This window comes from Chelonoidis abingdonii, chromosome 6 (assembly GCF_003597395.2).
Source record: "Chelonoidis abingdonii isolate Lonesome George chromosome 6, CheloAbing_2.0, whole genome shotgun sequence".
Taxonomy (NCBI): domain Eukaryota; kingdom Metazoa; phylum Chordata; order Testudines; family Testudinidae; genus Chelonoidis; species Chelonoidis abingdonii.
Genome location: NC_133774.1, coordinates 102,932,993 through 102,954,916, shown reverse-complemented (window position 1 = coordinate 102,954,916; position 21,924 = coordinate 102,932,993). Strand labels below are relative to the sequence as shown.

General features: G+C 39.9%; 1 protein-coding gene across 2 annotated transcripts in view; it reads right to left on the bottom strand.

Moving 5' to 3' along the window:
• The window catches only part of CEP78 (centrosomal protein 78), a 55,722-nt gene that overhangs the window by 18,114 nt on the left and 15,684 nt on the right, over nt 1-21,924 (bottom strand). For both annotated transcript variants that reach the window (XM_075067297.1, XM_075067298.1), the window contains 7 exons: nt 15,945-16,119; nt 13,703-13,816; nt 12,675-12,739; nt 8,934-9,042; nt 6,305-6,437; nt 2,882-2,927; nt 926-1,072 (listed from right to left, as the gene is read on the bottom strand). In XM_075067297.1, the coding sequence (XP_074923398.1) occupies nt 926-1,072; nt 2,882-2,927; nt 6,305-6,437; nt 8,934-9,042; nt 12,675-12,739; nt 13,703-13,816; nt 15,945-16,119 (789 nt within the window). The remainder of the gene's footprint in view (nt 1-925; nt 1,073-2,881; nt 2,928-6,304; nt 6,438-8,933; nt 9,043-12,674; nt 12,740-13,702; nt 13,817-15,944; nt 16,120-21,924) is intronic.

Below are 21,924 nucleotides of genomic sequence, written 5' to 3'. Positions count from 1 at the left end.
TAAAATGGTCTTGACAAGCTAGAAAAATTGTCTGAATTAGATAGAATGAAATTCAATAAGGACAAATGCAAACAAAGTATTCCACATCAGAAGGAATAATCAATTGCACAAACAGAAATTGGGAAATGACTGCTTAGGAAGGAGTACTGTAGAAAACAATTTGGGGCTAACAGTGGCTCACAAACTAAATATGTGTAATATCTACTCAGCACTGATAACGCCTCAGCTGAAGTACTGTGTCCAGCACTGGGCACAACATTTACAGAAAGAAAAGGATAAATTGAAGGAAGTCCAGAGGAAAGCAACAAAAATGATTACAGGTCTAGAAAACATGACCCATGAGGAAACACTGAAAAAAACTTGGTTTGTTTAGTCTGGAGAAGAGAAGACTGATGGCGGATAGAATAACAGTCTTCAAGTATGTAAAATGTTGTTGTAAAGAGAAGGGTAATAAACTGTTCTCCTTAACCACTGAAGACAGGAGTTGCTTAAAGTACCCTGTTGAATTGAGGCCTATATGCCATATACTAGTGGGTCTCAAACTTTTTTTTTTTTTAACTGGCAACACCTTTCACATTGCAAGCTTCTGAGTGCAACCCCCCTAATAAATTAAACTAAAACACCATTTTTAATATATTTAACACTATTATAAATGCTGGAGACAAGCAGGGTTTGGGGTGGAGGTTGACAGCTCGTGACCCATGTTCTGACCTTGAGACCCCCTGAGGGGTCCCGACCCCCAGTTTGAGAACCCTGCCATACAGTATGACATACATAGCAGAAGTACGCAAATATTCAGAGTTCCCTTTCAGTGATTATTTACTCATTGAAACCTAATTCTAAAAACCCATTTTTCTGGAAAAATAGAAGCTCTATGCACTCATCCCTTTTGAAATATCTGAAGAACAAAATTATTTTTTCTTACCCGTAACTGCTGATATCGTCTTACATTAGTTTTAATCGGGGATTCTGTCAAATCAGGATCATGCATAATGTCCCCCAAAGTCCCTTCTTTCTCTTCAGTTTCAGATGCAGAAGCACTTTCCACTGTCACTTTCACAGGAATGCCTGTCTGCTTATATGAAGTAAGTGAACATAGAAACATTATTAAACAATGCTTAACAAGGAAATAAGTCATATAATATTAGTGAACACTTCCAATTAGAAGCCGTTATCTACAGTCTTTCTTCTGAATTAGTTATAACGTTCATTTTAAATAGTTTCACACAATCTAGAAATAAGTGTGCATGTGCAAAGAGTATGGTAAATCCTTGGCAAAGAAATTCCTTTGCCAAAATGGAGCAGAGTATATCACTTGTCAGAAGGTTTTACTTTATTTGTAGCCTCTCTTTATACTAGACTTGAAACATTCCAGTCAACCAGGAAGAGTAATTTTTAAGTACCATAAACTATTAAAATATTGTTTCATTATCATAACAATGGGCACAGAGGTAAATGTTATGCCTGGATGGTAATTTTTGTTACAGTTATGCCAGGGCTCTTCATGTTTGTATGTAAGTACATCTCCACAGAACATACAGTGCACTGGTTGTGAGTGACACCACATTTAGCCTCACTGCTTCAAGATCAAAAACAGCAGTTTGACAGTTGTTATTTTGAAACACTGCAGTGTCAGTAGCGTGTAAGACACCTAATAGTACAAATAAAAACATGCGGAAGGATTGTCCCCTCAGTCCCTGAACTCTGCTATAACAGAGCATAGGGGCCATAAAAGCCCCTTAGCTGACAAAGGGGAGAATTCCCCCTACACAGGTACTACATAAGATAAATCCTAACCACTGTCTTACCCAGAGATCTCCTAAGCTCTGGTATGGTAGGTGGGGGACTGCCTGCCAACCTGCAGGCAGGAGAGGCAGAGGTATAGCGCACAGAGCTTCAGTAATTCTGCACAGCTCTGGGTTGCAAAAATGCTGAGAGGTAGCCCAGGCATAACTAGGAGCAGCTCCCTGAAATGCTAAAATTAAGCTGGAAGCTGCTTTGGTTCCTGATCAGCCCAGATTCTAATTGACAGCAAAAGTGACGTTATTCCATTAAAATCACACTTAAATATAAGAATGGCAAATTTTGCTGTATCTGTCAGGGGTCTCTGCCCCCTGCAGCCAATTTTTAAAATGACCATCAATAAGATGGTCATGCTTTCAGTAACAGGTGAAATGATGTCAACTTCAAAGCAGGCGATTAGTGCCAGTGATTTCATTAGTATTCTTCCCTCAATATCTTCTATAAAACAATTAACTGAACTCAAAATGTTTTGAGATTTTTTAAGCTAATTTAAAAAAAAAGAACTGAGGTCTGTCTACAGAAGAACACTATGCTGGTTTAGTGAAATCAGTGTAATCCTCTCATGTGGACATTTATTTCAGCTTAAATCAGTATGGAATTAGTCTTCACCAAGGCCTGAGGGGTGGATAAGATATGTTGTAGTGTGGAGTTTTTGAACCACAAACATCCTTGATAATAAAAAATTCAAAGCCATGCCACCTTAATTATCTTCTTCCTAGTTATGTTTGAGTCTCACAAGTATAGATTTGCTTCATTTAAAAAAAAGTCAGAAAATAGCATTGAAACCACTTATTTGACAATAAAAAACCTGACACAAAGGAAGAAAATAAAACCTCAAGTATTGCTTAAAAAAATTTCTTCCCAAATGTTAGTGTGCGACCATGAAATGTTTCAAACACGTAGTTTCCATGTTTCCAGGAAGTATTTAAGCCATAAAAAACACTCTCCACTTCTGTTTTGTCACCTTGTGTTTTTATAGTAGAAGCTCACTGGGTACAAGGGATTTTTATTTGTTCAGTATATTAGCTACAGTACCGCATCACATGCCTATCTATTGATATGTAATAAATAATCATACCTGGAACTTCAGTGGTAACTCCTGAGTACCATCCACTGGGAATCCCCTACAATGATATGTTTAAATCAAGGTGGGTTTTTTGAGAAAAATATTGTAATTTGTCAACATTGCAATTTCAAGGTATAATTTTGATTTAAGGGTCCTGATCCTACAAACACACATTGCTAAGATATTCAAAAGAAATAAAAGTTAAAAACACAGTATAAAAATATTTGACAGGATCCTTTGAACAAACTGTCACTAAAATATCATTCTGTACAACAAAGTAGCGCTACTTTCTAATCAAGATTTAGGCCACACTTTCAAAACTAGGTGCCTAAAGTTAGGCTCCTAAGTCCATATTTAGATACCTAAATAAGCAGCCTGATATGGCACCATTGCAGCCGCCTTTGGAGTTAACAAGAGATGTTGTGTGCTTGGCACTTTTGAAAATCAGGTCTTATTTAAATGATTAAATATGGATTTAGGAACTAACTTTAGGCATCCAGTTCTGCACATCTTGGCCTCTAATATTATAAATTATTTGTAACTACATGTACAGTTTTTCTGTATGGTTCCTTGGCCAAACCTGCTCATGCAGGAACTATGTACAAATGAAGTTTTGGATTCCAAATTTGTGTCTCAATGCTTACAAGATCAAAATTATTGCTTAAAAAAAAAAGAGAAAGAAGAGCTATTTTCACTTGTTAACTATAAGCCAGCTCTGCACCTAGGCTCATAAAGGTAAGCTGCAACGTTTCCTTCTTGTGCATCACCAACAGCAAGAAAGGCTGTGGCAAACCAGATTTTTCCTTCAGTTACACCTGTGCATTCCCAGTGCCTTCAAAGTTATGCTCTCAGTATTTTTAAGTACTTATAAAGCCCTCCTATTGCCTTGGTATCTGAGACCCTTAAAAAAGCCACCATGCCCCCCCCCCCCCACACACACACAAAAAAACCCATAAAAACAAACTACCCAGAAATAGCAACAATTACTTTCTCTTCCTTCCCAATCTCTAGCAGAAATAGCCTGATTATAATATTTTGAATGGAAACTGTTTGTGGCAAAAATACTTAGAGGGAAAGTAAGTCAAAGAAATGAGTCTTGTATTTAATTCTGAAAGTGGTAAGGTCCATGATCTGTCTTATTCCTCACAGGAGGGAGTGCCTCAAACTAGATCCAGCTCCTGTGAAAGTTCTGTCCCCTGCACTCACAGGCCTCCACCTAACAAACATCTATAAACCAGTGAAATAATTTCACCAACAAACTCAGAAGAAAGAAAGAATGTTAATGTCTATCTTTAAATATTTAGGAAGCACTCACAGATATGGTGATGGGAGCCATGACAATTGACAATTTTATTGTGCTAGAGGAGTAGAGATAGCTTGGGAGGTCACGGTCAGAAAGGAGGTGGTATCACAGGTAGGGCCAATCCCATTGAGGGCTTTAAGTATCATGAGAGAAACCCTGAACTGTATTCTATACTCAACGGGGAACTAATGCAGAAAGCAGAGTCCGAGAATAATATATTTACAGCAACCTTTGCTGTTATGTTTGTACCAGTTGGAGTTTTTCAATGTTTGTGGCTTCACCCTTAGACACAAGATGCAATAGAAGTCATGAATCCATAGATCCCTGTGGCTTGGTCTGTGCCCTCTGAAACACTTGTGCAGACCAACTGTCTTCACGAGGTTAGCTCAGGTGTAGCCAAAGCCGTTTGTAGTATGTCACAAAATAGGCCTAAAAACTAGGCAGCAAGGCATCCCTCATGCTGATCGATGTAGCTAAACCACACTGAATTATGCAGCATCATTCATCAGCATCCAATTAACTGTTCAAGTTATGATTAAGTGTTAACACTTGTGAACTTCCACTACCCTACCATAATCATAACCACATTTATTCTGCTATTGGCTGCAGTCAGTTTTGTCACCCAAGGTGGGGTGGGGGAGGAGGAGGCCAGGCAACTCCTGTAGAGCTTAGGAGCTATGCATGGCCATTACCCCCTCCTGCAAGCCTCTTCTAACCTGACAAGAACTTTGACCCATTTCACTGTTTGAGTCTCCAACTCTATCATTCTTCTAACCACAGACACAGTCTCCCATTCTGAGGGGCTGCTCAATTCCACTTATGTAGAGCAGATTACAAACTTCTGCATACCTTACCCTACCTGGATGATGAGGTTTGACAAAGATCTTCCATCACCCAGATCCAGTGATCAAATTCTTGTGCCTTTACTGCTGTATCAGTTGTGGAAGAATTTCCCACTCTGTCTTTTTAAAAGGTCGCAAAAAGTGAGCAGATGTGGGAAATACAATTAACTCCACATTAGGTGAAAAATACAGCAAATAAAAAGAGACTGGTAAATAAGCCAGGAAGGAAAGTAGTAAAGAAAGTGGCTGTTTTGTGAATCTGTGTGGCAAAAGCAGACTGATAGGAAAACATTACAAAAAGATAAGTTATATGTTTATTTGTATGGTTGCATAAACTGATTGGAACTTAGTAAACAATTCTCTTGATGATGTACAAGAAGGAATGGTACCCTGGTCAGTCTCTCTCAGTTGTGTTAGCACTGCAGAGCTAAAAGGAGTAACAAGCATTAGAAAGTGTTGTCACTAATGCTAGGTGATACGACTCAACAAAAGGAATGGATCAGCTGAACTAGAAGGTACCAAATTTATGATTACTTTTTCAATAGCATTATTCATCTGCTTGGTTTACAAAACCAATTATAACATCTGAAATATTCCATGTTTTTATTTTAAAAAAGCCCTATATAAAAACAAAAACCTATGTGCAGCTAAGTTTTAGAATTCTTTTGAAACATCCACGTTGTAATTGCTTCGTTTAATTATTGCTGAAGAAGCTAACCAATTGCAGCTATGGGCAGACAAGTTACAAAATTCAAGACACACAAAGGATTATGAATGCAATGTAAAATCTGTTTTGTGTACTCTAATCTGTTTTTAAATGAGTACAGATACGAATTTACAGCAGGGGTGGGGAACCTACGGCCCACAGGCCGGATCCGGCCCCTTGCTCATTTTCATCCAGCCTGCAAGCCATACACGTCCAACTCACCCGCCAGGCAATAGGGCAGAGGGGGCGGCACGGAAGTTCGGGGCTTCCCCGTGCATCTGGAGCTGGAGCTGGAGCTGTAGCGGGGAAGCTCCGAGTCTCAGCACCCCCCTGTGGGGTTGTAGTGGCGAATACCGTCTGGCCCTGCTGCAGGGGGAAGCCCTGAGTCCCCAGCTCTGGGCAAGTGAGTTGAACACGTGTGCCTCGCCATCGTTTTTTTTCCAGCGGGTCAATGGCCCAATACAAAAAGAGTTCCTCATCTGATTACAGTATGACCTCTGTAAACCACATCCACTTATTCTACTATAATCCAAGATACAACATGCAGATTCTGTTTTTTTAAACTCATACTCTCAATACTTCACCTGCACCTCTTTGCACGCTCTGCAGTACGCCAAGGTAGGAAACCATATGCACCTGGTGGTAACGGTTTTGGGGAATAGGTATCTTTATCAGATGGACTCTTTCCAGGGTGTATGGGCTTTTTAGATGCTAATCCTGTATCGTACAGCAGGGATAGGGAGGGAAGAGAGAGTTCATTACAGTTACAACATGGAGCAACAGCTAGAGTTAAGGTTGCTTAGGCATTTCCATTTTAAGGATCCTCTTTCAGCTGCTCGTAACTATCTCAAATATACACCTTTCCAGCTGAAATTTTTCAGGGTAAGTTTCTGACTAATAGCTCTGGTATTCTTCAGTACCAAGAGAGTGAGAATATATTCTTATACCCATTAGCCCAGAGGCTGATTTAGCTTACAGCATGGACTGCACCACATTCCTGACTGTACAGCTAAGTGTCTATCCCACCTTTGGTCTTCCATCAGTTAAAACCCAGCCAGACTCAAGAAGTGCTCAGGAAGGTTATATTATTTACCTAGTGACATGTCTGAACATGGAAATAAATTGTTTAACTTTGAGTTATATTTCTCTGGAGGACATCCCATAATCCTGCTAATCTGTTGGAAGTGTGAAAGGACATAACTGATGTTGATGGGATTTAAAATTCCTGGTGACAGTTTAGCAAGTAAGTAGGATTAAGAAGGTTTTTTTTAAAAAATTAGCAGCAGCAGGCATTTTCCTCCCCACCCTCACAACTGCCTCAATTTCAAGCCGTTTGAAACTGATTGTGCAGTTTGACTTATTATGCTTACCTCTGTATCTCCAAATCACTGAAGCAAAGATTAAAAAAAGATAAACAGACAAAGAAATGGAATTAAGTACGATTTTAGTAACTTTTAAAAATATTTATACTATCATGTGTCTCACTCATTAACCATGTTTAATAGGTACATATTCAAAATAAGAAAATTTTGAATAATTTATTCAAATTAGCAGGTTTACTTGCAGTAAAGAAGTGACAGGACTGCCATCTATATATAGAGCCAGATTCATCCTATCTTATGCTGGCAATGGACAGTCTGTTATGGAAAGCTTGAGACATGAATAAAAATAGACAACTATCTGTTGTCAAGTCTCCAAGAGCCATAGCAGTTGAAAAAGTGAGTAAAGTATGGTAAGGCCATCCTGGGAGGGAAGGAAAGGGTCTTGCTGATGCAGCACACATCATTCAGAGGTTCTCATGTTCATTTTACTTTTCTATTGTGTGTTATTTGGTGTGACATGGGATCAGCAGAAGTAGGAAACTGAATCAGGTAGCAATGAGAGAATCTGGAGAAAACTTTTATATTTTAGGAAATACATAGAACATTGGGCAAATTTTAGCTATTCTAACACATTTTCAGGGCTGTTGGGTTTATTTTTTTTTGGTTTATTCTGCTTCGTTTTAGATTGACTCTGGCATTCAGTTGTTGAATCCTGATCTTCAAAATGTCATCTGGTTTTCCATAAAGTGTTCTTGTCTGGCCACAGAGGCTCACTGCTTATGCTGCTCCCAAATTACTGGATCTTTTGCTTTTGTATCTTTGATCACTTCTCAGTTCATTCTGCATGAGCCTAAGTACACAATCTATTGAAAATATTGCAACCCTCTCAAACAGAAGAGGGAATGGAGCACCAAAAGCACTAATCCAGTGTACATGGAACTGAGAGAACTCACAAAGAATGTTACTAATTCTATCAAGCACCAGGAAAAAGGGGAAGGAAACAATAAGGCCTGGCCTAGACAAAGTTTCTGTACCAGTAGAAATATTTTGGTTAGGGTGTCAAATTTTACTGAAATAATTATACCAGTAGAATCCCTCGTATGGGCACAATGATACTGGTACAACAGTGCTTCCTGTAAAGGAAGAGGAATAAATGATACTGATAAAAGAACCTTTATACAGATATAACTGCACTAGGGGGGCTTGTACTACTTTGACTATACCAGTAAAGTTAAAGCAATACAAACTTTTGTGTTTAGATAAACCCTTAATGCGGCCTGGTCTCTTTTATGCCCCCAACAGGAAGGAAGCAGTGAAATTTGGCTAAAACAATTCATTTATGTTAAATTCAGTTTTGCCAAACTAAAAGAGGGGAAACTCTACAGCTGAGGTTTTCCTACCTACGTTCTACAGAGGAAAGTACAACTAGCTATGTCTAATGTCATCAACATAAAAGATATCCCAGTTAATGACTAGAATGATGATCAACATGAGAACAGAACAAGAGATCACGAGCTAGGATTTTAAATCTGTGGGGGGGGGTGGCTAGGGGCTAATTGTTTGTTTAAAATTGTAGTTTCAATGGTTATTTCATAACCAAAAGCACTACATCTATTTTCCTCCCATTCGCTGCTGTTCTTCACAAAAAAAAAATTCTATTTATTTTTCTCTCACTGTTAAGATCAACATGTACAGCAAAATCAACATACAAAGCTGAAGTGTTTGTATAAAGTCAATGAAAACCGGATCATTACAATTTGTATTTGCCATCCTCTTGGGGCCAATTTCACTGCCTTATTTCTAGACAGATCGGGTCATGTAGAAAGCAAGAACTGGCAAGCTTAGTAATAACTTTCGATTTCTTTCAAAGAGAAAGGGAAGGCAGTATTACCAATACGAATAGTAGCTTTTCCTTTCCGACCACTTCCTAGGACAATAGTTCTTTTTTTTGATTTAGGTTTGAGAACATCTTTTGAAGAAGGAGATGTCAGCCACTTGTACTAGAACATTAAATAAAAACAAAAAAACACAAAAATCTCAAAATGTTAACTTCATTTTAGTAACGGATATTTCAGGAGGTACTAGCTTTGGAGTTTCATACTAATATGCTAAAGATTATTAAATAAAATATTCAATATAGAAAAGTAAACTTCACGTATGTAGCCCTTGTTAACAATTTGAGTTTTCAGTAATCAGGAATGAGTTAAAAATCTTCAAGATTTTTAGAGGGTGTGATCACTTATTATTTAACAAAATAATTTCCAACTTAATTGGATATAAATATAACATGATACTATCTGCAGGCAAATGTTCCCAGAACACCTTTAAAGCACCCCATCCAATTTTTCTTCCTCTGTGCAACAGTTCTCCTTTTATAGTTAAGAAAAACAGCACATGCTCTGTAAAAAGCAAAAACTGGCACTTGCTTTCCATGCTCCCCTACAGCACTGGCTTGTAGGAATGTCTGGCTCCAGCCAAAGTTCTCCAATGTAATAAAGACTTTCTCGTAAGATATTATATTACAAATAAAGTACAGCTGTTTTTTAAAAAGCATCAGGGTTTTTTTTGTTTTTTTTCCCAGTGCTTGCAGTGATAGGGCATGCCAATAGGGCACACTTATCTCAAGAATTCACACTAAAATTGCAGTGTACTGAGATCAAAGGAAAAGCTGTGCTTTGAATTTACTGTTTTCCTTCAAGGTGACACCACGCTGCTCTAGATGGTTCTCAAAAAGGACTGGGTCTGACCAGTATTCTTCTAGGTTTATATTCCAAGTATTTACTCCAGTGTTTTGTTTGTTTTTTAAAGTACATGTCTCCATGTTGTAGATATGATGACACTTGGAAGCCACTGGCTCCAAAAAGCTTGGCATCAGTACAACAGCATTTGTCACATCTGAAAATCCTACCACCGCCCCCCATTGTGTAAAATTATTAAGAGTGTTCTGGTAGGATTTTATGATTCTCTCTCTTAGTGTGGTGATTATCAGAAAATAATGTTAATGTAAAAACAGCTTTGTCTTTCTCAGTTGGTCTGCTTTCCTTGTATTGAGAGTCAGATTTACATACTTTATGGACAAAAATAAGTTTTTACTACTTCTTTACGGCAGAGCCAACAATTATGGGAAAGTTGACTGGACTCTAGCTCATGAGTCAACAGAAAAAGTTTCTGCAAATGAAACTTAAAGTAATGACAAAATACAAGCAAGAGTGAACATGGCTGGACTTCCAGCGTCCAGGTTGAATTTGCAGGTCTGACAGTTAGAAAGAGGGGCTACTTGTCATTTACGGTTGTTCTTTGAGAGTCACCTCTGCATTTTCACACTTGTATTCCCATTTCTGGGATATACTATCCCTGGTATTGAAATGTGGAACTGTTTTGAAAAGCTGTGTCCTTTCGGAGGTGCTTCATATAAGGGTGTGCAATCCCCAATTGTCTTAGTTCCTTCTCTCTAATCACAGAGGCCTGATGCTATATGGAACTATGAGACAGAAGAGAAGGTACACAGAGAGAACAAAATACACAGACATAACTTGAAGAACAACAGTCACTGGTAAGTAATCTCCCTTTCTTCTTCAAGGTCTTGTGAGTCTTTCCACATGTGGGAGAGTAACAAATAATGAGATCCACCAGCAGGACAGCGAGCTAAGAGTTTAGTTAAATATGGATTGTAGCATAAAAATCTCCTAAACTAAGCACTAGAGCACAATGTAAAATCCAAAGAATGGAGTTTAGTGAACACTTTCACCAGACACCAAGTTGCTGCTGTGCTTATCTTCATTAAGAGAACTTGCCTAATGCAATTATGCTGCTGTCATAACTATAAAGGGAAGGGTAACAACCCTCCTGTAAACAATTCTATAAAATCCCTCCTGGCCAGAGGCACCAAAATCCATTTACCTGTAAAGGGGTAAGAAGCTCACGTAACCTGGATGACACCTGACCCAAAGAACCAATAACGGGACAAGATACTTTCAAATCTTGGAGGGGGAAGGCATTTGTTTGTGCTCTTTGTTTTGGGTGGTGTTCACTCTTGGGACTAAGAGCGATTGGACATCAATCCATGTTCTCCAAATCTTTCTGCACAAGTCTCTCATATTTCAAACTTGTAAGTAACAGCCAGGCAAGGCATGTTAGTTTTATCTTTGTTTTCTCAACTTGTAAATGTTCCTTTTGCTAGAGGGTTTACCTCTGTTTGCTGTAACTTTGAACCTGAGGCTAGAGGGGGTTCCTCTGGGCTTTTTTAATCTGATTACCCTGTAAAGTTATTTCCATCCTGATTTTACAGAGATGAACTTTATTTTTTCTTTTAATAAAATTCTTCTTTTAAGAACTTGATTGATTTTTCATTGTTTTAAGATTCAAGGTTTTGGAGCTGTGTTCATAAGGACTAATTGGTGAGGGTATTCTCTCAAACCTACCCAAGAAAAGGGGTGTAAGGACTTGCGGGGTGGGGGGGGAGGAATTAGTCTCAAATCATCCCAGGAAAGTGGGGGGTTAGGGACTTAGGAAATATTTGGGGGAAGGCAGAGTTCTAAGTGGCTCTCCCCCAAGATTTGGAACTTGCTTGGTGGCGGCAGCTTACTGTTAACCTAAGCTGGTAAAGAAGCTTAGGGGGTCTTTGATGCGGGTCCCCACATCTGCACCCTAAAGTTCAGAGTGGGGAAGGAACCCTGACAGCCGCACTGGCTCTCCTGGAGTGTGTATTTTATAACGCGGTGTGCTGGTTTCCCACCTGAGATGTAACAATGTTTCATACATCTCCTAATCCAGTGATAGCCTCTAGTAAAGAGGTCCCTGACTTCTCCCCAAATGCTACAAATAACCTACTGGATTGTATAAAAGGTTTGGTATTTTCCAAGTAAGAGAAGAACACCCTATTTACACCTGGGGTCGGGAAACAAGATTACCATTGGTGGAAATGGGGTCTGGAGAAGAAACAGGGAGAGAAATACATTGTGCTACGTACCAATCTGAGAACACCTTATGCATGAAGCTGGGATGGGGCCTTATAATGCCTTTAACCTTGTGTACCACAGTACAAGATTGTGCAGCCATCAAAGCCGATGGCTGTCCCAAAGGGTACCAGTGAGGTAAAAAGATATCCCATAACTGTACACTAGGCACACAATGGACATATGCAATCACTCGAAGAAGAATTTAATTCACTGATTTAAAAAGACAACATATTTTTTAGGCTAGGTGTTATTTTCCTAACCTAGGGAATTAGGAACACAAAGAAAGAACTGCTTTACTGAGACATTAAGGTTGACCAATTAAAGACCACTAAACATCAGGACTTCCAGAAGATACAGAACTTCCAACAGCATTTTTAACTTTGTTACGTTGTACATATGCACTGTTTTCTATTTTTCTTATTAAATATCTAATTCCTGTTTTATTAGTTTACATTGTAAAAGACATAAGATATACAGGATGTTCAATGTGGTATAGTTAATGCTGCTGCTGGTGCTTTAACTTCTGCATTTTCTAAACTGCAACCTGAACATACACTTAATTTTATAATTAGTTATACTAATCTGTACAGAATCACGTGGTGTCATAATATCATGGATTGTTTTACATCCAAATACAGACAAACAAAAGTCATTCCAGAATGCCTGAAACATACCTCTGAACTGGCACTGTTTCCATTCATGAGAACTCTTTCAATAAGTTTTTTCATCAAAGTGTGATCTAGAGTGAAAACAAAATTAATTCATTTCATCAATTTCAATATTAAATTATTTTTAATAAAATATTCACTAGAGCTGTCAAGCAATTTAAAAAAAAATAATCGTGATTAATCACACTGTTAAACAATAACAAAACACCGTTTAAACATTTTTGAATGAAATCAGTATATTTTAAAATGTAGAAAACAATCACAACACAGAATACAACGTGTATAGTTCTCACTTTCTATTTATGTTTTATTACAAGTATTTGCATTGTAAAAAAAAAAAAAAAACAAAACAGCATCAGAGAGGTAGCCATGTTAGTCTGTATCCACAAAAACAACAAGGAGTCCAGTGGCACTTTAAAGGCTAACAGATTTATTTGGGCATAAGCTTTCATGGATAAAAACCCCACTTTTTCAGATGCATGGAGTGAAAATTACAGATGCAGGCATAAATGTACTGACACATGACAAATATATTGACACACTCCCTTCTCTTCGTGTGTCAGTATATTTATGCCTGCATCTGTAATTTTCACATCATGCAAAAGAAATAGTATTTGGTGAGTTGAAAAATACAAGTACTGCAGTGCAATATTTCTTTTATCATTTTTACAGTGCAAATATTTGTAATAAAAAATATACACTGATTTCAATTATAACACAGAATACAATATATATGAAAATGTAGAAAAAATCCAAAATATTTATTAATTTCAATTATTCTATTGTTTAATAGTGCAATTAAAACTGATTAATCATGATTAATTTTTTTTGAATTAACCATAGGAGTTAACTGTGATTAAATTAACAGCTTCAATATTTACACAAATAAAGCGAGATAAAACAAGTCAACATCTCTCTTGGCAAATATTCAGTAAAATCCGGTTTAATTTTTCTGCAAATGCTACATTTTTTAGAAGTTATAAATGAAAACTTTGTTTTTTAATCAGAATGGAAGGATAGATAAAAGTACATACCAATTAATGGATTTTTTCTTACATCCAATATCACTAGAGTTGTATTAGTTTGAAAAGCATCTAACAATGATTTTGCCCCATCATTGGAAATTCCACACTGCTGCATGTCAAGTGCTGAAATGTTTGAAAAGGTTAAACATTACTCAGTTGCATCACTTGAACCAATCATTCAAATAATTAATCTATCCATAATGAAAACATCCACATGCATGTACCTAAGAGTCTTGCAAGTAACCAAAAATAAACAACAAAAAATAAATAAATAAATAAAATAAATAAATAAATAGTATTCTCAGCTCTACCCAAGGGAGAGCTAAGGTAATATTTTAAAGGCAGAATGGAAACTAACATTTAAGACATAGCTGCTGACAGTGTTCCCTCTAATTTTTCCCCACCATGTGCGGAATTAATTTTGTTATGTACACCAATATGGAGGCGATGGGTTACACACCACCTCCATATTGGTGCACATAACAAAATTCATGTGGTGGGGGAGGAGCTGAGGGGTTCGGAGTGGGGGATAGGGCTCTGGGCTCGGGCATAGGGTTGGAATAAGGACTCCGGCTGAGAGTGTGGGCTCTGGGGTGGGGCCACGGATGAGGGGTTTGGGGTGCAGTCTGTCCTGGGAAGATAGGACTCCACTCCATAGCAGCACCTGGGCTGGGCGGAAGGGGAGCTTCTCCCCACTGCAGCAGTTCCAGGACTGGGGCCGTGGGATAGGCGGCTTTCCCACAGCCGCAGCAGGTCCAGACCAGGCTGGATTGGGGCTAGGGAAGGGGCGCACCTCCCCTAGCTGCGGCAGGTCTGTGGCTGGGCTGGGTCCGGGGCTGGTGGAGAGGCATTTCTCCTGGCCGCTGCCCTGAGTGCCTGCACGGTGCTTAATAGGAAGCTTAGAAGAAACTTAGGCTGAGGGACAGACATGAAAGAAAATAAATATTTGTGAATAAAAAAAGGACTGCTCTTTAAAAAGTTTTAAAAATATTGAAATAAATCAGCAGAATTTAAAGGCTTATGTTTAAATCCAGAATATTCTTGACTATAATGTCTTTTTTGCACTAAATGATAGCAGTTGTATAATATTTCTAAACAACATTTAAAACTAAATTAAAAAATCCCTACCACATCATTTCATACACTCAGTTATCTTTATGATTGGTTCTGAAAATTGCTAACTTGAACAGCAGTGAAGCAAGGTCTAATATGCAAGGCAATATTAAATGTAATGGTGCTGAACACCAACCAACAGCTGCTGGGAAAAAAAAAAAAAAAATTCAATAACTTAGATTTTAAATACTGGCTTCAGGATTTCCCAGTGGGGGCGGGGGGGGCGGGGACCACAATCATATCACTATGCAGATAACTGCACTATCCAATACTTTTAAACTTGCTGTAGCTTTGCCATTTCTTGCAATATTCTTTCATGTTGTACAGCCACAGTATTTTCCCAGATGTGGCCCACAATCAAACATACTGAAAGGTAAAATAAATTCTACAACCAATAAATTACTCCACATTACAGAGCTGTAAGAAAGCGAAGAAAGTATAGACTGGAATTCTATACCCACCTTAGGGTTTATGTACAGTAGATGATGAAGACCCTTATAAGATAGCCACCAAAATTTGTTCAAGAGTTTCACAAAATTACAGTTACCAAAATTAGAATTAAATACCAAGTAGTGGTCTAACTAATCATCATGAAAACATTATTTCTTCTTTTTCAATAAAACCTCTCCACATATCGGCTACTGGCTTTATATTTTGTAACTGTTATCCCTAGCTTGTTAAATACTTAAATTTAAAAATTTATTACCTATACATCTATTACAGATGCAAATCAGCTACTGTTAAGACTACTTCTAATGTGCCTTAGAAGTAGGGTGACCACACGTCTCATTTTGGCTGGGAAGGTCCACTTTTTAAGCCCTGTCCCAGGGGTCTCGATTTTTTTGGCATAACTGGGAATTTGTCCCATTTGCTCTTGCCATCTGATCATCAGTTGTCAAGAGCAAATGGAACAAATGCACAGTTTTGCCAAAAAAGTGGGGCCTGCCTCCCACTGGGACATGGAGGAATGTTCGGGTGTGGGGGGATGGGGAGGAGGGAGAAAGAGCAGCAACACCAGCCCTGCACAGCAGGCCTCAGGTGGGCAGTGACACTCACCCAAGCTCCTCCCCGTCTCCCGTTTTACCTTTGGGAAATATGGTCACCCTACTTAGAAGAACAAAACAATTTTTTACAATACCTTTCAGCCACAGGTCCTCTCCAAGACATTCTGCAAAGGCTCTAGCCCCTCGATCACCAACAAGTGTATTGCAGTTGAGAGTGATACGCCTCAAACCTGCCATGCAGTCAAGATCAGGTCTCCTATAGCGCAGGCTTTCAGCCCAAGCTTCACCATGTCTTTTCATTGCCTGATGCTTTGAAAACAGAACAAGTTAACATTAGTGGTGAGGTGAAGCCATCAACACCGAAGGAAAAAAAGATTAATTAATTACAATAATACAACTACAATTACTATTATTGAAATGAAATAAAACCTAACTACAACGTTACTGAAAAGAAGAAATACACACAATCATGCTCTTACACAAACTCTCATTCTTATTACTGATAAATTATTTCAGGAAGTAAAATATAAATCAGGTTCAGAGAATTCCTTAGGATGTAGGGATATTAAAGAAGGTTTATACTAAACATGGTTTATGTGGGAAATGATTTATTGATTTATTGCCAATAAATACTTTATAACTTAAGGTTTATGTTCTAAGTAGATTTAGGATGATTTATTGATTTATTGTTAATTGATATTGTATAACTTAAGGTTTATGTTAGAAGTAAATTTGGGATGATTTATTGATTTATTGTTAATTGATATTGTATAACTTAAGGTTTATGTTAGAAGTAAATTTGCAGTGATTTATTGTTAGAAATAGCTGTGTCTGTGTGAAGCCTGCTCAAAAGAGATACGTTGTATAAAACCGGTTCTAAGTGAAACTTTGTAATTGTTCTAAATTGGTTAATTGACTCAGCAGGCGAGCTGTCAACTGATTCTGTAAGCTGCTAATTGGTTAATTGACTCAGTGCGGCAAACCGTCAATTGACCCTATGCCTCAGGCAAAACTGTGTAACTACTACAAATAGAGACCTCCACCTCTGTAAATTCCTTTATATTTCACTTTCCCGCTCAAAAAAAGTAAAGAGACATAGAATAAATGTTATAAGATAAAGAGTGTATTGAATGAAGTGCCTAGTTTAAAGTGATGAATGTTAGGGATTACCAGCCTGAAAAATTCATTGTCCGCGGAAGAAGGTGTCAAGTGGAATCAACCAGGCGCCCGAGGCGAACTGGGATCCACCTGAGCACCTACACAAACATCTGCCGAACTCAAGCACCTAAAAATACACTGGACAAATTGGCCAGTGACTGGCTGAGCATGATTGTGGAACAGGCGAATGAAAAACACAGGGATAAAATCCTATAAAGCTGGACTTCTGAAGACGAGGACTTTGAGTCTAGGTTCTGCTGCAACCAAATACAGGGCATCAGGCGCACCTGACACTGGACTCGCTCGCACTCCTTGTGTGCAGGTACCTCGGCAGTATTCTGTCACAAACTTTAGGCGGCAACTGAAAAACTACACAGAACTTGTATGAATGTTGTGAATGGATATATTATAACAGAAAAAAAAAAAATATTCCCTCTCACCCTAGGGTGGATGTTGTCTTCAATCAACCTCGGGCTCTCCAGAGGCCGTGGGAGTTTGAGTTCTGCGCAGTATTTAGCTGTTCCTAGCACTGCCACTTTCTGGCAAGGCAGCTCTGAGTTCGTTTTCTGGGATCTTTGAGCCACTCACCCACTAGGAGTCAACAGCCCGAGGGCTCTGACCTACTGGGACCATTTTGGCCTATCACTTTTTCACATCCTCTCTAGTTCCTCTTTCAGGGCCCTGGTACTTTCCAGCTTTCTCATATCCTTCTTCTTCGATGTTTGCTTGTCACTGCACTGCCTAATCTTGCATGCCACGCTTGTCTTCTGCTCTTGTTATTACCACGATGTTCTGGTTGATTGCCAGTTACCGCCTGTCGGCTGGATCTGAAGTCCCACAGAATCTTAGCCTGCTGATCTCCCACAACCTTTCTGCGAAATCTCTCCCATCGGTCTTGGATGGTCTAGCCCATTACGCTGTGCAGATGTCTCCGTAACCAATGCCATCCATCTGGTTTGCCGTTCAGTGATTGCGTTCCTGGCCTGCATCTACAGTCCTGCCACATGTTTTGACTGTCTCTGAGGCCATCTCTGCAGTCTTGCACCTGGTGTCTCCTAGTGTGAGGACCCCTCCTCAATGGATTTGGTGCTCAGTGCCTGTTCCTGCCTGCTATGATCAGTGCTCAGTGCTGTCTTTAGTCCAGCCCTTTCCAGCCACTGGGTAGGATTTCACCAATGTCAGCCACATCAGCCTAGTCGATGGTTACATCCATGAAGGTTGGTCTTGCATTGGCACTTCTTCTGCTGGTCTTCCTCCATGCTTCGCGTGCTCAGGCATTCTCTCAAGCAGCTCATCTTTGGGCCATCTACTGTAGTTACTCTGGAGTTCGGGTTCTATCCAGGCTGTAGTGGCCTTTGAGCGCTCACCAAGCCCCGCCCGCTCTTCCGGTGGTTATGACAGTCTTGGGATTTGGACTGGGATGGAAACCAATCCGTGCATTGTGAGGAGCTTCCGGGCTTTTCCAATGGTCGCAGCCTCCTGGTCCTGCTTTGGCAGCTCACGAATCTAGGCAGGGTATGATGACCGGCAGGGCGTATCCTGTGCGATGGCGTGGATCATTGGTTCTTCCGCACTGACTGGGTCTTCAGGACCTGCTTACCTTTGGTGTCTTGGATTCTCCTGTCTTCCCTTGCTTCCTCATCCGTGGGTTTCCCATTGATTTGCGCGGATGCCAAGGTATTGGAGCTGGTCTGGTATGTCTGATGTGCCGCTGATAGTTCAAATCATCCTGACTCTTCTCTATCAACCAATCTCGAGGGCCACACTTCTCCAGTCAATACATCCGATATCCTCACTGTAGATCCCGTTCAGGGGATTAGGCGAGCGGTGTCTCGTTCATTCTTAGCAAACAGCTTGATGTATCCTGAGAAGGGGCTGATGGTTAGTTCCACTCTGACTGTACCCGTATTCCTCTGTGTATATGCTTGAGGGGGTTAAGCCTATCAGACACAGCAGCGGGACAGTGCATCACCTGGTTGTATAGCGCACTTGATCGGCCACTTGTGCAAGTTGCCTTGAGTTAAAAACCTTCTAAGTGTTGTCTCCATAGTCCCATGAGTCTCTGAGGAGAGTCTTAGTGTCCTGTTTGACGTTTGTATGCGCGCAGACATTCACAGACACGTGTGCGAATTGAGTCATAGGCTTCCTATAGTCCATCCAGGCTCTGCCAGATTGGTCTGTCTAGCCTTGAGTCTTGTGGCGAACTGCTCTATCATGAGCAACTGGTGTTTGACAATCTGGGTGGTCCCAAGCCGCCGAGCTGGTCTCCTGTACTGCCGCATGTGGTCCTGTACTTGGGAGCTATATGCCTGAATAAGACTTCGCATGTTGGGTAGGCAGGTATTGGCCGTATTGCCGGTCGTCCCCTTGCAGGGGGGGGGGGGGGGGTCTTTCAGACAGTACTGTCTCCTTGTGTAGCCAGTTGGGTGGGAGCTGCTGCTAGCAGCTGTTCTCGTGCGCTAGGCGGTCATGCACTGCTTTAATTCCTTTAGCCAGTAGTGGGATCATGTCTGTCCAGTCTGTCAGCGTTTTCATGTTTTGACCCCTGCTGGATGTCTTACTGGAGTGATGTTCTGTTCTGGGAGATGGTGTGCCTTTCAGGTCCTGCGCCATGTCACTGTGTATAGTCTCTCTTCCCATATGTTCTCCAGTTATTCTGTTCAGTTCTGCGGCTGTGCTCGCTGTTATGTGTGTTGCATACTGCAGTTTGGGAGTACACCTGATGGTTTCCTGGAAACAGGGCATTACTCTTTTGGCCTCTTCCTCTAGTGTTCTCCTGCAACTGGTAGCAGTGCTGTAGCTTTGTTTAGACAGTCTCTAGCTCAGGAGGAGTCAGGCCTGTATTTTCAGTAGCCGAATCTTATCTAATCTCAACCCTCGTAGTTCAAACCACTGACTAAACTGTCTCATCCCGATCCCTGATCTTATCTCCAACCTCCATTTTCCAGGGGGGTACAACTGTGTTCTTCGTGCATCCGTGTAGCAAGCATCTCCAGGATTATGAGCTTAGCGTATACAGTTATGGTGAGTTTACGTGGAGTCAAGGGAGTAGAAGGCTCCTATTGTGCATCTTCTAACATACATCTGGTACTTCTCCCTGAGTTGGCAATGTCTCGAGGATGACTGGAACTAGTTCTCATGATCTAGGCCCATCAGCGCGTGCTGCATGAGGGGGTGAAAGCTGAGTTCAAGTCATGTGTTGGCGCACATCCACTGTCTTCCAATTCTTCTTGAGGCTGATTAAATTTGGAGGAGGTCTACTCGCAAGCGTGAGAAGCAGCTTCCTCTTTATAGCTTGAAGCGTTGGGTAACTAGTGTTTTCAGTAGTGTGATGTAGTTTTCTGTCCATCCACAGCCTCATACGTTTCATATATCCATCTCATTAGGTCACTGGTAGTAGCATTCCATCAATCCATTTCTGTCTCGCATGAATGGGTTTCATAGCCCATTACAGTCAGATTGCCTGCCTCACATCTGGCCGGACCATTGTAATCCGGCGGACGTCAGCCGGCATGAATCCCTAGTCGTCGCACTCTCATATTGGTAGCAAGCTGAAACTGGGGGTCTTTGCAAAGGACCCTACTGGAAAGTTGGGTACAACCGGATGAATATAATATATTTATATAAGATAATATATATATATAGATATATATATAGAGATATATATAGAGATATATATAGATATATATAATCATAGGAATAAGTAACCAAACAACATTGTTTGCTGTTATCTTTTATTTTATTATGGTATTTACAATAAATGTGACAAATGTCTTGTCCCCTTTAAGATCCTGCTAGTTTTTATTGGTATAACAAGGTTTCTCCCTGCCTGCCTGTTATCAAGCAGGGACAGATATAGACTCTTTGACACTTGTGTCTTTAAAATGAAATGTCTGTTAGTTAACACACCTTATAGTTCTACCATATTCTCTTCTATTACTGAAAAAACTATTTAAATAGTTTTAATCATTATGAGCTTGTAATGTTCATTGTAAGTCTTGAATTGCAAACTTGATTTGCTCATTAAACCGAGAAACGTAGGGCTGGAAGGGACCTCAAAGGGTCATCTACCTCACCCTCCCCAGCAGAAGGACTGACTATCTAGACTATCCCTGAGAGATGTTTATCTAACCTGTCATTAAAGAACACCAATGGCAGGGATTCCACAGCCCCAAGGTAACCAGTTCCAGAGCTTAACATTCCTTATAGTTAGATAATTATCCTAACATCCAACCTAAATCTTCCTTGCAGAAAATTAGACTAATTACTTCTTGTCCCACCCTCACTGAACATCGAGAACAACTGATCGTCCTTTTTATAATAATCTTTCACATATTTGAAGACCATTACCTGGTCCCCTCTCAGTCTTACCTTCTCAAGACTAAACATGGCCGATTCTTTCAATTTTTTCTCATAGGTCATGTTATCGAAACCTCTTATGTTCCTTGATCTCCTCTAGACTTTCTTCAATTGGTCCACATCCTTCTTAAAGCATACTGCTCAAAACTGGATGCAGTTCTCCAGGTGAGATGTCACCAGTGCCAAATGTTATTCTTGCATATGACATTCCTGTTTAAATATCCCTGAATGACACTTACCTTTTTCTGCAACAGTATCATATTGTTGACTACTATCCAATTTGTGATCAACCATAACCTCAGTCTTTTTTCTACAATACAACTGCCTAGCCAGCTATTCCCCACTTTATATTTGTGCATTTGATTTTGCCTTCCTAAGTGCAGTACCTTACAACTGTCTGAATTTTATTTTGCTGATTTTATGCCAATTCTTCAATTTATCAAGATCGTTTTGAATTCTAATCCCGTTTGTCGAAGCTCTTGCAACCTCTCCCAGCTTGGTATCATTCGCAAATTTTATGAGCGTAACTCTCTGCTCCATCATCCAAGTCATTAATGAAAATACATTACAAACAAAAACACAAGCCAGATCCCTCCA